The sequence below is a fragment of the Podarcis filfolensis genome (assembly GCF_964270895.1).
Source record: "Podarcis filfolensis genome assembly, chromosome: 7".
NCBI lineage: Eukaryota > Metazoa > Chordata > Lepidosauria > Squamata > Lacertidae > Podarcis > Podarcis filfolensis.
The window spans coordinates 52,468,117-52,483,141 of NC_139603.1; the positions used below are offsets into that span (position 1 = coordinate 52,468,117).

Below are 15,025 nucleotides of genomic sequence, written 5' to 3' on the forward strand. Positions count from 1 at the left end.
GAGGACAAAAATTATTCCGATTCTTCTATCTTTCCCTCCCACCTTCTGAAAGATTATCTGTCCCAGTGAGGCAAATGTGCAGCTCCAGCTCTTGGCTCTGACTTCGCAGCCCTGGGAAAAATGTAGGCTGCATCCAGCTGCAGGCACATTTCCTCAGAGTTATGGGAACTCTACCACAAACCCCACTTCTAACTCATCCCTATTATAGTCAAATCACCTGGCTGCCACAAAACTTCCTAAAAAGGTACCTTAGGGGTCTGCTATGAAGAAGGACTCTCTCTGACTCACTGTAATTCGAGTGCTGCATTTCTTCTAGTTGAGTCCAGGAGTATGGTTAACGATAAAGGAAGCATTTTTCTAATGTTGACTTTGCGTATACTATGAGAAGTTGTCATCATTAACCCAACCCTTATTTCCAGAGTGATATGGAGGGTAAAGTTATTGAAGCTGAATGGGAAAATCTAAAGAAAATCACCAACATTTCATTTCTGTGAAATGAAAGGCCATAGCTCAGTCAGTGGTAGAGCAACCTCTTTGCATGTCAAAGGGGCCCTAGACATCTCTATGTTGGCCTGGGAACGTCCCCTCTGAAATCCTGGAGAACTGTTTCCATTAAGTGTACTAGATGGACCAATGGCTGATTTGGCATAAGACAGGTTCCTATGTTCATGGATACATCTGTAAGGCAGAGTTTCCCTTCAGACTGCTTAATTTTCTTCTACCAAAACACCTTATTAAACAGACAAAGTTGATGAACCTGGAGAATTTCTTCTTCATTTTTACACACACAAGGTAAATTGTTTTGCCTTGCTCAGACGTGATTGAAAATGCCATGCTATTTTGTCAAGAACCCCATTTGATGCATAACTGTTCTGGCACTGATAGAGGAGAAAACATATGCTGTTTGCATGCCTCTATGGTTCTGCCTCCTCTGCAACACACACTGTGATTATCATTATGAAGACATTTTTTTTTTGCCTGTTCTCATCGACACACAGCTGGTTGTGGGTGAAATGGAAACTGTGATGGGAATGCTCTGATGTCGCTCTCCTTAACTATACCTGCATGACACAGCCAGTTATATGTCACTACCTTTCAGATATCTGCTTCACTTCTACCTTGCTTCATCCTGAATCAGCAAGGGCAAATTTGCATGAAGACATTGGCATTATGTTCATGGATAGCTCTTTTGGATGCCGTCCTGGATGTACAAATGAACCTGAGGGAGATGCTTCAAATCTTACCCCCTTCGTTCTGTAAATGGGAAGGGGTGTAGCTCAGTGCTGGAGCATCTGCTCTGTGTGTAGAAGATCCCAAGTTCCATCTCCAACATCTCCTAGTAGGGTTGGAAGAGACTTCTTCCTGAAAACCTGGTGAGCTACTGCCAGTCAGCATAGACAATACTGAGCTAGATGGACCACTGGTGTGGATCAGTATAAGGCAATTTCCTCTGGTCCTATCTTGGTGCTGATGACTTGTTTTTGTCATGGGCCAGGAGTTAGCTTCACCTGAAGAAGAGCAGCCTGAAGTGAGAGACAGTGGAGTGACTCCAACTGCAGCTGATCAGCCTTCAAGGACTCGGAGAAGGCACTGATGAGAACCAGCTAGCTTCAGCCTTCTTAAGCAGAGCTTCCAGCAGCAGTCAGGTGATGGTAACAAGGCTTGTAGTTGCTAGCCTGACCTTGCTGCTTTCTGCTCATCTTGATTCTTGATTCCAGATCCCAAGATCATCAGATTCCCTGACCCCTGGACTGTCTGACCACGTGGATTGCTGTTCACCTGACTCTAGGACTTGACCTACCTTTGGATGCTGACTCTGCTTCCAGGCAAGTACACATCAGAGATTCTTCTAGTTGGCTGGCCTCTCACTCGACATGGTCACTCAACAACAAGACTACTACAGTTTTGAGGGGTTAGAATTTATTTAAGTAGCAAGTTGCTCTCATTACCAAACAAGTGATCAGCACTGTGAGAGGCCTGGTCCATAATATGTCAAGGGTGATATGGTTGCTGCTTCCCTGTACCTGGATCCCACATGTTCTCTGGTTAACATTTGGAAGAAGGAGGAATGTGAGACAGCAGATCACATTGGAAATAACATCAGTTTTACAGGCCTTCCAGAAAGGCAAAACACCCAGAAATGTAAGGTTTGCTGTGGTTAGGAAGAGGCTTCAGAAAGTGCACGGAACATCTTTGAAAACCCAGTTTGTCATATTGTGTCATATTTGACACGAAAGATCAAGATGAAAATTTCAAAGCAATATCTTAAAGAGACTAAATTCATCCACCATCTTCTTGTTGTTACTTCAACCTATTCCAGGTATGTTGAGACAGGTGGAATTAGAATAGGCTTGTGTTACATGGTATAATACTAATTTATTATGGCTTTCCCTGCTGAGTTTGAGGGATGCCTCTTTCATCAGCAGCCTATCATGCCACAACCCTGTGATTCTTGCATTGCAAGGGGTTGGACTAGAGGACTTTTGGATCCCTTCTAGAGGGATTCTATGATTCTGTAACCCAGGCAGAGCAGAAGAGTCCATTGACCCTTCAGAAAAGCATTTAGGGTGGTGGTGGCGGCGGCTGGACACAGTTCCTACAGTGTATTGAGAGTAAAATCATGTGGGATGGCTCTGAAAGCATTCCAGGAAGTACAGTCAATGAGAAGTTGTGGAGAAAGCCTTGTCCCATTCAGACTGGTGTAGCCTTCTGAACAAACAAAAGTTTAATGCATAGAGGAAAACCCTTGGCTACCTTGTAAGGCTGTGTTAGGTAGGTGGCAACCTTCTCCTGACAATTCCAGAGAAATTTCTTCCCTTCCGTGATTTTTCACGAGGGTTTTTTCCTCACTCCCACCCACCCACCCAGCCAATGGATGAAAAAGACAAACTTTCAGCATAGCTATAGTTCAACCCATTCTATAGCTGCACATTTACAACTGAACTCTCTTTTTAAAATGGAGTCTCTCTATACCAGGAGCAGCGAAGCTGAAATTGACAGATTTTCCCATCCCTAGCTATAAGACAAATCATGCTCAATGGAATTATCGAAAGAGTTACCCAATCAAACTGGCAGACTAACCACAGCAAACTGGCAATCATGTAAAAATACAATATTAAAACTGATATTGACACCATCTTTTGACACTCCAAAGGCAGGAAGATGATAGCAGTTCTACTGATAGGAGGACAGAGGGTTCTTCATACTGCTCAACAAGCGAGCAGATGCCATGTTTTCCATGCTATATTAATCTGGCGCATATATATATATATATATATATATATATATATATATATATATATATGTGATGGGATGATGAGCTGCTTGTGCGCGAAATTCTTAGTCCCTCAGAGTTTGGCTAAGTCCACAAACCTCTGTCTGTAACGGAGCTCCTTAAGCATGGCTCCGTCAGTCGCTGGTAGAATCCGACAGTGGGCGTTTACGGAATTTCCTCCAGCATAAAAGCTCCTTAACGGAAACGCGCCTTCTGGACTCTCGGCGCGACAGTTTCCGGCGAGGAGTGGGTGTCCCTATAGGAGGTCCTGAAACCTCCCCACTGTTTTCGCTGGAAGTATCTCTGAGCCATCCCTCCGACTCACTTTCCCTTGGAGCTCCTTCTCTCCCCCTGCTGGTTCCCTCCTCAGCTGATAAGTCTCTCCCAACCTCTGTGAGCCCTTTCGCCTCCTGTTCTTCCGATGGCAGTTCCCTGACAATATATATATATATATACGCGCACACACACACACACACACACACATATATATAACTTTATTATATATAAAGGGACGTGGGTGGCGCTGTGGGTAAAACCTCAGTGCCTAGGACTTGCCGATCGTATGGTCGGCGGTTCGAATCCCCGCGGCGGGGTGAGCTCCTGTCTTTCGGTCCCAGCTCCTGCCCACCTAGCAGTTCGAAAGCACCCCTGAGTGCAAGTAGATAAATAGGTACCGCTTTATAGCGGGAAGGTAAACGACGTTTCCGTGTGCTGCGCTGGTGCTGGCTCGCCAGCTGCAGCTTCGTCACTCTGGCCACGTGACCCGGAAGTGTCTTCAGATAGCGCTGGCCCCCGGCCTCTTAAGTGAGATGAGCGCACAACCCTAGAGTCGGACACGACTGGCTCGTACGGGCAGGGGTACCTTTACCTTTACCTTTATAACTTTATTAAATAATGCAATCAAATTTCCAGATATATCTGCAAAGAACACAATTATTTACAGTATGTTGAACATAAACTATGAAAGAAAATAGAAAATAAGAGAAAGCAAAAAAAAGAAAAAAAAAAGAAAAAGAAATACTATTTTCCATAAACGGGTAATTCCAGAATTACACTTACATACATTGTAAAATAGAAATCTTAATTAAAATATCTTAAAGCATATAAAGAATTTAATGAATTAGGGAAGATATTAAGGGATCCAAAGAGATGGAAGTGAAGAACAGAGGCAAAGGAGAATTAAATAACATGAGAAGTGTGGTTTAGACGGTGGAAGTCTTTTAAGATAATCTGGCTTGTTTTAGACCTTTGTTTTATATTGTTGAATTTTCCAAAAACTTTCAAAATATTGGATATATTTTTAAACAAATAAAGCTGAATCCTACTTGAAAGCATTTTTAAGTCCTCTTTCGTGAAATGCCAAAAAAATAAGAGAAATGAGGACAGGAAAATGGTCCCAACAGTTAACTTGTGTCTCAGTGATACATGTGTTCATCTCCCCCTGGCTTTCAAACATGCCTTCCATACCACCATTTGCATGCAAAGCTATTTCTCAGGAAATGTGTTCTTGGTCTTTACTAAGGGCAAGATGAACAGGTGGGTAACATTAGTAGGAAGGACAAAGTCCCTGCATGTGGTAGTAGAGCACCTCTAGGAAAGAGAATTTTGGATAAATGGACGAAAAGTGGGTCCATACAACATTTAATGGTTCAGTCCTTTGTTTCCTGAGTGTGTCCTGGAGGTCATAGGATTTTGCAGCTCTTCCTCTTTGTAGACACAAAGGGAGGTCCATCCTGGCAGTGTGGAAAGGACCATTCCCAATGCTCTTTCACCATTGGAGAGAAGGGGAGGTTCCCAAGGGCGTGTCAGGGCTGATTGGGGAGGTTTTGACTCTTCCAGATCTAAAACTGTTCCATTCTCTTAATGGTGCCTCTGTGTTTGTGCAGGAATACACCAGATATGCTGGATAGGCACTGAAACATTTTGTTGCAGATGTATTTTCACTCTGCTACCCTTCTTCCTTCCTGAGGCGTGATACCTTTCCATGTCTCAGAACGCCACTGGAGCCAACTCCAGGAGGCCATGGGTGCTTCAGCACCTACAATAATATATTTGTGGGGCTTGGCCCCCACAAATTCAATGGGCAACGTTGAAGCCCTTCATTGTGGGCACCCACAATCTTCAGTGTGAGATGGTACCTATGCAAAGTGCCACTAAAATACTGGCTGGCAGGGGCTCTGAGCAGTTTCTGTGAGGGGTTTGGGGGGATATGCAGCAACATTTTGTTGCCAGACTCAAAGTTTCCTGCAGTTAAGAACCACCTGCTGTTTCAGAGAAGTTGAGATCCAGCACACTAAACACTAGATCTCAGAGAACGTCTGAAAGAGGTGGATCTTAACTGCAAAAAATCTTCATGCCAGCTTTTGTGTTTAAATGTATCAGATGCTAAAAGCAGTACAGTCATACCTCAGGATTAATACGCTTCAGGTTAAGCAATTTCGGGTTGCGCTCCGCGGCGACCCAGCATTAACGGATCGCGTTACTTTCAGGTTTCGCCACATGTGCAGACGGTCAAAATGACGTTCACACGCATGCACGGAAGTGGCGAAATGCCACGCGCAGATGCGCTGTGCCATCTTACGTACTGTTCGGGATGTGAACGGGGCTCCAGAACGGAGCCCGTTCGCATTCCGAGGTACCACTGTACAAATTTATTCTATTCTTTCTTTTTTCTTTCTCTTTTTTCTTTCTTGTTCTGGAGGCAATTTAACTTTGCCCATGAGTGATAGTACAATGCTTAAAAAGTGGTAGCTATGGCTTCCTTGGTTGTATTCCGAAATATTTTCACCCCTATGTACACACACACACATCTTGTTACATAAATTCACAGACTAATAATTTCGTTCCAGGGTGTTCCATTAAGATGTTAAAGGTAAAGTTTAGAGGTGTCTGTAGGTCACCGTGTTGGCTTGTGGCTTTTATCACCCCTCGCCTTTGGCCATGCTAGCTGGTGCTGATGGGAATTGTAGTCAAACAACTTATAGTTGATACTATGTTGGCTACTCCTGGTTTAGAGGAACCCCACATTTTGTTTTGCCTTGGAAACAACTGGCTGAGTGTTTGTAAGTGTAGTTAGATGTGCACCATACACCCCCATCTATTGAAGACATCGAAGAACTTGTGGAACCTGTTTCAGTATCAATTTTATTTCCTACCATACACCAAATGTACAGCACAGAACACAGTTTTGTTGCTTTTGATGTAAGAAATATTAATTGTATGAAGAAACAGTATACAAACTACTCCAAATTAAAAAAAAATGCATACATCATTGCTCTTTACAAAAGGTCTAATTTACAGGATAACTCGTCAATGCAAATTAATCCAACAAAGAAAAGGAAAAGGAAAGGAAGAAGGGAAGAAGGAATCACAGTGCACATTACAAAACATCAAGTACCAAGAAGGCAAATAAATACAAAGTTACATCCTGAGCAAACAATCCAAACACAGATAAATTAACCTGAAGCCATAGGAAATCATAGTAATAAATAGATAAGTCAGTAGGAGATTGTTTAAATTAAATTAAATATATAACAAATTTCTTAAAATATTTAGTAAATTAACTTTTAGTCTCTGTCATGAGTGAACTTGGTTTCTTTCCCCCTGTAATGCATTGAACAGGTATAGCAATCGTCTTTTTTTAAAAAAACAAACAAGTACAATAACTTAATAGCAATTTGGTGTTCTATTTTATATTAGCACATACTGTGATAGCTTCTGTCAAATTGTTTTCTTTAAAAAATAAACACAGCTTCTAAGGACATTCTTGTCTAAACTAAGGTCCGAGGGCCATATCACCGCCCCCCCGCCCCCCCAAACATTAACAGCAAGCTCCATCTATTGCAGAACAGCAACCACAGCATGACAGCTGAATGATTTGGGAGAAGCACTCTTGGATAGGAACCCTATAATATAAATGTACGAGTGAAGACTGTGAATGCTGTCATATTCAGTCAAAATATAAAGTAGGCAAATAAAAATAAACACTTTCATTGTAGCACAGGAAAATTAAATCACACGCTAGATTCATGTATACATTTTACATTGAGGCACATATGCACATGAGACGTGTGTGCATACCAAAAAAGGCAGTTCAGCTGGTTGTATATATACCTTCTTCTGAAAACATTAGAATTCTGGAAAAAAATGCATTATTACTTCTAATCCCTGAAACAGACACTGGACCCCTGTTTATAGCTGCTTACTAAACTGAGAATGGATACGGGTGATCAAGAGGTCCACCTGGGATGTGCACGTATTTCTGAGTGGTTGCCTAAGGACTGTAGCACTTGGAGACATACCGTTATTATGGGATGGTAATCAACTGCAACTAAGGCTGTCTTTAAACCTCGGCTCCAAACACATGCAACAACCTGATCCAAAGGAACATGGGATTCTGATACATATGCAGATCTCTTCTGCAAGCAGAGGCTTCCCCATTCACTTCCATGCACGAGGCAGCAGAGATGCACATTTAGGGGGAATGAGCCGTTGCACAGTGGTCAAACGTTTGCATACAAAAGGTCCCAGGCTCATTCCCTGGCATTTCCAGGTAGGCCGGGGAAGTCGCCTGTCTGAAATACTGCCAGCCTGTGTAGAAAATACTGAACTAGATGAACCAGTAGTTTGACTTGGCAGGTAGACGGCAGCTTCATATGTTCAAATGGAGCTGCTGGAGTAGGGGTTTTTTTCTGAGATGTTACGTCTTAGCAGTCTTAATGGAACTTGCAGTAAATCTGCTTGGAATCACAGCATTCATGTACAATTGGAGGTAAACCCAATCAGTGCATTGCTCCAGTTCATAGATCCAGTCACCAAACACCATTGCCGTGCAAGCCCATTTCACAGTAGTGGGGCTTAGTCCCCTTTGCAACTGCAGCCTTCTCAGTTCCTTCCACTCAACCTAGTACAATAACTGACATCTCAGGGAAGATTTGCTCGGCTTAATTGTATGTACAAAATCATCAGCTTGGGATGCATTTTTCCAATATGAAATTATATTGATATTGATCTACTGACCAATGTTTTTACAAGGCTCTGTACAAAAAGGGGAAAAAAGCTACAGGTCATTTCAAAGCCTATCACATTAAAAGGGATACAATTTATATATATATTTTCCCAATGAATGACCATGAAATAGGGGAAAACATATCTTAAATCACTCCAACCTTCCCTCTCGAATGGTTTCCAAGGATTATTTGTGGCAGGCTAAGACACACAGCCAAGTCCGAAGGTTTGCTGATTGCTATATTTCATTATTGCTAAAAAAAAATCATGAACTCTTACAACATGCTGCACTTGAAGAGCTTATGTTCTTCCAGCAGAGGGCACCATTCACCTTTGCATCCTTGGTTCATCATATCTCATGCTATTGAAAACCCTTTTGAATTTTTTTTTTTTTGTTAAAATAAAGCTGTTATAAAAAAGCAGGATGTGGTGAAAATAAAACTAGAATCACAGTTCTGTTATTTTTGTTTCTTTCATAGATTTCCCCCTTCTTCCTGTACAAACCCAGCAAAATGTTAAATTTACACTATAACTTTCAATCTATTTTAAAACCCCATTGGAAAATAAATTAACAAACACATTTGTAAAAATATGGCAGGCTGCAGAAATGCTGTTAAAAGATTAAAAAAACACGCACGCACACAACTCCTTGATTGAAAATAAATTAAAAAAGTAAAAAAATAGTTACACACACTTTTTACATTCACTTTACAAAATGAAAAGAGTGCAAACCATGATGACAACAAAAAGGATTTGTACAGAAATAAATATATTCTATGATCTGAGTCATTGCTGTTAATACAATAGTCTGTTATGTTCTCTGTCCTTTTTATGTCAGCTGGAAAAAAAAATAGTGCAATGTTGTAAATTGTAAATGCAGCACAGAAACCAATACTTCTAAAGCAGTCCAGGCGCTCTTTGCAGATCCATCTGGAGTTTGCTGCTGCTAAGTCATTCCTGTTGCCCAGCAGCTTCCTCATCCTACACGTGGATACCCTTCACTGCCTGTTTGATACTTTCCAGCAGAGCCTTGCAGTCCGGGGAATACTCCCGTTCCAGATTGCTGTACATATCTGTGAGTGTATTTACATATGCTTCAAAATTCTGCTCACTGATTGGGCCCTGGAATGAAGATGAAAACACATCACACCTAAACATCGGAGTCAAATATTAGGCAAGGTGTCCACTATGTGACAACTGGAAAGAGAGGGGGGGGGAGCAGCTGGACATGGAAGGACTGTCTACAGGAAAACAGCAAGTGTTTGACTCCTGCAACCCTCCAAATGTTGTTGGACTCCATCTCTCATCAGCCCCAACTACAACGGGCAGAGATGTTGGGAGTTGTGTCCAACAACATTTAGAGATTCCTGTATCACAGGGAGTTGGACTAGATGATCCTTGGAGTCTCTTCCAAACCTATACGGCTCTAAGGTAACCCATTTCGAGTTTAAGCTATTGCCTGACTATGGCCTGTTGCTAGCATCACCACCTGACCAGAGAAAAATGACCTGGCCATTTTGAATTCACTTCTTTTCAGAAGCAGTCAAGTCTTTGACAACAGCTGTTTGGATCCCAGCCAGCCAATGGGATGGGGAACTGGGATGCTGTGGCCCTCTATCTGGCACTTGGGTTTCTAGCCACACCATACCCCCTCCCTAGACTACACCTCTCACTGCCCCTCCTTTGCACCCACCTTGAGTGCTTTTCTCTGGCTGGAAATGTGTTCTTGAGCTCTGATCATGCTTTTTTGCTTGCTTGGATAGAGAGGTGTTTGTGTAGAAAGCAGCCTATTGTAGAAACAACATTTACATTTCTTCCTTGGCTCACTGGTATGTGGTCCTTGGAAGATTGTCCAGAAAGGAATGTGACTCAAGTCTTCTCCACTCCCACAATATTGCTCTTCTGTGCTTAAAGGTGTGGTCATGGTCTTCTCCAGCAGTAGAGGGGCATTACTCACCTGGTTTCCCAATGTCACATGTCCCTGCCAGTTACCAGGAGGGAGAGTGGAAGGGGCTAATTAGTTGGAAGCTCAGCATGGTGTATGCACAGCAACACAGCCAATCCCACCAGCACTGGACAGGCAGTGTGGTGTAATGGTTAGAGAGTCGGACTTGGACCTGGGAAGCTAGGGTTTAATTCCCCACAGTCATGAAACTCACTAGGTGATCTTCAGATGGGGCCAGTCACCATCTCTCAGCCTAACCTACCCCACAGGGTTGCTGTGATATTATTGAGATTTAGATTCTGCCTTTTTCAAAAGCTTACAGATAAAATGGGGAAGAGGAGAACCATGTACACCACATTGAGCTCCTTGGAGGGACAGAATTAGGAATGTTGGACTGGCCATGTTGCTGTACCTGCTCTGTACCAAGCTGCCTGCTGCCTTACCACCTTTGGTAATTGGAAAGCCAGGTGAGTCCCCGCCACCCCTCTGGCCACTACTACTATCCATAATTTTCGGCACATCCCAGAGATTGAGAATGTTGTACAGTTTGAGATTCATCTCTGACAGCCCTGCAACATGCCGTTGAGTAACTTCCCTGAGCTCCCAGAGAAACTACCACATTCCCAGCCACAGACGTACCATTTGTGGAAGCTGAATGTCGGCCAGACTGGAGATGAGGGCTTGACTGAGGCCAGCCAACTCCTTCAAGAGGCTCTCGTTGTTCTGCTCGATAAGTTTGTTCTCCTCTTCTATCGTTTTCAGATTGCTCTCCATCGATGTTATCTGAAACCATGAAGCAAAGCAACGTGTGGTGGTGTGAACAGCAGAAGAACACCAAGGGCTGAAGAGTTCTCAAAATGCTCCCAAAAATGGTTAGTGTGCCTGATAAAGCCTGGCACATTTTAGGAGCAAAGTATGCTTTCCAAAAATCCTTTCACTTTTTGCTTTATGAGAAAGTATATTTGTAGTTCCTGATGTAAGTGGGTTCTTCTTTTTATTTTTTATTTTTATTAGTATTATTTTTCAGAATCATCATATACAATCTAGAAACAAAGATAACCCAAACCCAACAGAACCAACCACTGAAAATACATTATGAAAACTTGTGTTCCTGTATGCGTACCCCAACTTACAACATCTGTAAAACATTTTCATATAGATGGGTTCTTTTAAATGTACAATTCTGTGTTTTTGTGTGTGACTGATATTGTCCCTGAAGAAGGAAAATTCCCTGCTCCTGCAAAATGCATTGGGCCAACACACATCATTTATTTTTCTGGGGGATCAGGCTCTTTGCAAAATTTTCTCTCTCTTGTATTCCTGCATTCAGTTCTGGTTACTGCGAACAGTGGGGTTCTTGGCCTAAAATGCAGCTATCAGAAGTGATAGCCCAAGGCAGTGGAAGTTGTCTATGCAGAAGTGAAGCTCAAGTCCTTTCCGTTCCATGCACATCAATGTCAAAAGGCGCTTCTACAGTAATTGGGGCGAGCCATTTTATTTCTAAGTCAGTGGATTCTGCTGTTCTTTCAGAAGAGGAATATGTTTAAATGATGCTCTAGACAGTGACCCTGCTGGATGAAAAGAGCATTGTTTGTGGGAAGCGTGTTCAGAAATGGACGAAAGACTGCAGGCCTCGAGCTGACAACTCAGGAGGAGTGTCTGATTTAAAATGAAGTCTTTTGCCCTTAGGGACTGGGGTAGGTAGGGAGCAAGCAAGCTGCTATTTACATTGCTGCCTTTTTCTTACAGCATCACTGCTGACTCACTACAATAGCAGCAACCCTGGTATTGGCTTTTGAGCTACTTTCCAGGGCAAGGTTATGCTGTAGAGTGGCCGAGTTTGGAGACAGGACAGAGCATAAAAGCTAAAAAATAAAAAAGTAGAATAGGAAATGAAGGAGCTTACTTTGCAACAATTCATTGTAACGTAGGCCAGGCATTATATATATTATTCTGAGAGAAGCTGAGTGAAAAATTGAGCTCGGGGCTGAGACCATAATTTTAAACTCTATAGTACCACTTTAAACAGTCATGCTTCCCTCCAAAAAAGTCTGGCAACTGTAGTTTCTTCAGGGTGCTGCAAATTGTTAGGAGACTTCTATCCCCTCACAAAGCTGTAATTCCCAGTTCCCTGGGAAGAGGGATTGGTTGTTAAACCACTGGAAATTTTAGCTCTGTGAGGGGAATAGGGGTCTCCTAACAAGTCTTAACATCTTAACAAACTACAATCCCCAGGATTTTGGAGGGAGGGTGACTATTGGAAGTGGTCCAATAATACTTTCAGTGTATGGCTTGGATGTGGCCTGAGACATTTTTAGATAGATACTGTGTCATATAGGGATGGCTCTATTCAATCTTTTCTGTCCTGTTTCCTCATTTGATGGAAATACTTAAGCATTTTCAGATGTGACAACTCTCATAACATACACTTCAGTATACTATTTATATTTCAAGGAGGAAAAATGAATGCACTGAAAACAGTTAACATACCCAGCTCAGCCCAACGCAGAGTAGACTAATTGAAATAAATGGACATAGCTAAGTTAGGTCCATTCATTTCAATGAATCTAAAATGAGTAAGACTTAGTTGAATACAATCTCTGATTTTTAGCATGCCTGAGGAGCTGTGTATATACACACAAACACATATCCTTGGAAAAAGTAAATTACAATTTGAATTTTAGATTTAGCTGGTATTTTTTTCCATTCCAGTTGCCCAATTTTACTTACATTGTGCTCATTCATTAGACTAATTTGATGAAACGATGCATTTTTAAAAGTGGAAAATTTGCCATAATATATATATATATATTTGTGGAAATTTAATTGAGCCAATCATTAACTTTCCATAACAGCATGATTTTTTTTCAAAAATGGGCTGCAGATTCAGTTAAACAACTGCATAAGCAACAACAAATTTGGCTTTCAGCAGGAACATTAAAAAGCCTGCTGGGTCAGGCCAATGGCAAATCTAGTCTAATATCCTCTTCTCCCAGTGGCTAGCCAGGTGCCTGGGGAAAACCCACAAGCAGGTTTCAAGCACAAGAGCCCTCTCTCCAACTGTGGTTTCCAGCAACTGGTATTCAGAAGCATTGCTGCTGCCAACTGTGAATTTGTCAAATCCTCTTTTAAAACCATCCAAGTTGGTAGCCATCACTGATTCCTGTGGAAGCGAGTTCCATTGTTTGATTATGTGCTATATGAAGAAATACTTCCTTTTGTCTATCCTAGATCTTCCAACATTCAGCTTCATTGGAAGTCTGAGTTCTAATGTTATAAGAGAGGGGAGGGACCCCCTTTTCTCTTACCACTTTCTCCATGCCATGCATAATTTTACAAACTTCTACAGGTCGCCTCTTACTCGCCTTTTCTCTAAACTAAAATGTCCCAACTCTGCAACCTTGCTTCATAGGGGAGTGGCTCCAGGCCCTTGATCATTTTGGTTGCCCCTTTCTGAACCTTTCCAAGCTCAACAAAATCCTTTTTGAGCTGAGCTGAGGTGAGGCTGTATGGCAGTAAACTAGAATGATCTGAAAAAATTAAAAGCAAAGGTTTGAACCCAGGCATTCTATGAGACCATGACTTTAAACCAGTGGGTGGAAGGCAGGGAGACCAACAGTAGGTGAAGCTAGACAGATGAAGCAACAACGCCTTTAAACCTCCAATGAAACCCTTGCTGAACCAGATAAATGGACCATATATGGGTCAAGGTAGAAGAAGGCAAAGGCAAAGCCTCCAAAAAGAAAATTGGGCCATGTTGCTTAGGTTTCACGGGCCACAATAATGAGCTAGAAAGTTGCTATGATTTCCATGCAACTCTGCCCAGTTTGCATGCTGCTACAATGCTGGATCCATGGGTGCAGCTATGGGAAACAGTATATGTTAACAACAGCTTGCAAACAAAATTCTCAATGGTCAACATGCAGTAGCAGTGGCATAGCATAGGGGAGCACAGGGGTAGTTGCCCCAGGTATAAGATTGTTAGCGGGTGCACATTTTCAACACCCGGTGCTGTCTCAATACAGCCATGTGCTTCTGTTACTGGGCTCTGTTGAAAACGGCTTCTCATGTGAACCAGGCTGGCAACCTACACTACTGTGCAGTAGAGTTCACCATCATTGCAATGCCAGAGAATAGTAGGAGTTTTTGATGTTTGTTTTTAAGGGCTCAATCAGAGATTTTCTTCCTTACCTGTGTCTGAAGTTTCATCATGTCAGCTTCAATTTTAAGGTTGGATTCATTCAGTTCTTTTATTTCTTCATCCAAATGTCTGATTTCCTCCTCATTCTCTAAACCTGCACAAGAATGAGCCAAGTCAAGTGTAAAATCACACCTGACTGAAGAGATGGGCAAATGCTAACCCCTGTGTAATGGTATGTTATAGAACAAGCCTCTTCAGTTAACCTGGTCTCTGGAATCAAAATTGCACATTTGCAATTTAATTCTACACTTAACAGGGTCAGTGTCAAAGCTTCCATTATGGCATGTCAGGGGCAGAGAAGCAGCCATGAAATTTTCCCTTTGCACTGATGGAGCTCAATAGGCCTTCAAGTGGCTGAAAGTGGCCCGCCTGGATTGAAAGGATCAATCCAGTACCGATATTTGTTGAAGGGCAACCCTGGGAACAGAGCACAGGTCGCTATAGCTCAGGATGAGGGAGAAATCTGGATTACATGTCAATGCAGATCCTTTTATTTTGCAGTTTCTGAACCAATGAGCACACTGAAAAGCAGCGATCCCTCCAAATTTGCACTTTCCCAAATTTTGTTGTGCAGCTCCCCAACCACAGCATGTGCATA

At 42.3% G+C, this 15,025-nt stretch overlaps 1 protein-coding gene and 1 long non-coding RNA gene across 15 annotated transcripts in view; one reads left to right on the top strand and one right to left on the bottom strand.

Moving 5' to 3' along the window:
- Positions 1–15,025, top strand: part of LOC310766657 — a 36,651-nt gene that overhangs the window by 19,402 nt on the left and 2,224 nt on the right. For 2 of the 4 annotated variants that reach the window (XR_014550309.1, XR_014550310.1), the window contains exons 5-6: positions 10,542–10,693; positions 10,989–11,098. This is a non-coding gene — a long non-coding RNA (uncharacterized lncRNA). Of the gene's footprint in view, positions 1–1,495; positions 1,831–3,158; positions 3,253–10,541; positions 10,694–10,988; positions 11,099–11,240; positions 12,231–15,025 lie in introns of those variants that run through there. The other 2 variants (XR_014550311.1, XR_014550312.1) reach the window with 2 other exon arrangements.
- The window catches only part of ST18 (ST18 C2H2C-type zinc finger transcription factor), a 185,926-nt gene continuing 177,301 nt past the window's right edge, over positions 6,401–15,025 (bottom strand). For 10 of the 11 annotated variants that reach the window (XR_014550253.1, XM_083622875.1, XM_083622877.1 and 7 more), the window contains 3 exons: positions 14,418–14,521; positions 10,866–11,009; positions 6,401–9,403 (listed from right to left, as the gene is read on the bottom strand). Coding sequence is in view for 10 of the 11 variants with exons in the window: in XM_083622875.1 (XP_083479001.1) it covers positions 9,263–9,403; positions 10,866–11,009; positions 14,418–14,521 (389 nt within the window). In the remaining variant the exon portion in view is untranslated. Of the gene's footprint in view, positions 9,404–10,865; positions 11,010–13,157; positions 13,757–14,417; positions 14,522–15,025 lie in introns of those variants that run through there. The other variant, XM_083622873.1, reaches the window with a different exon arrangement.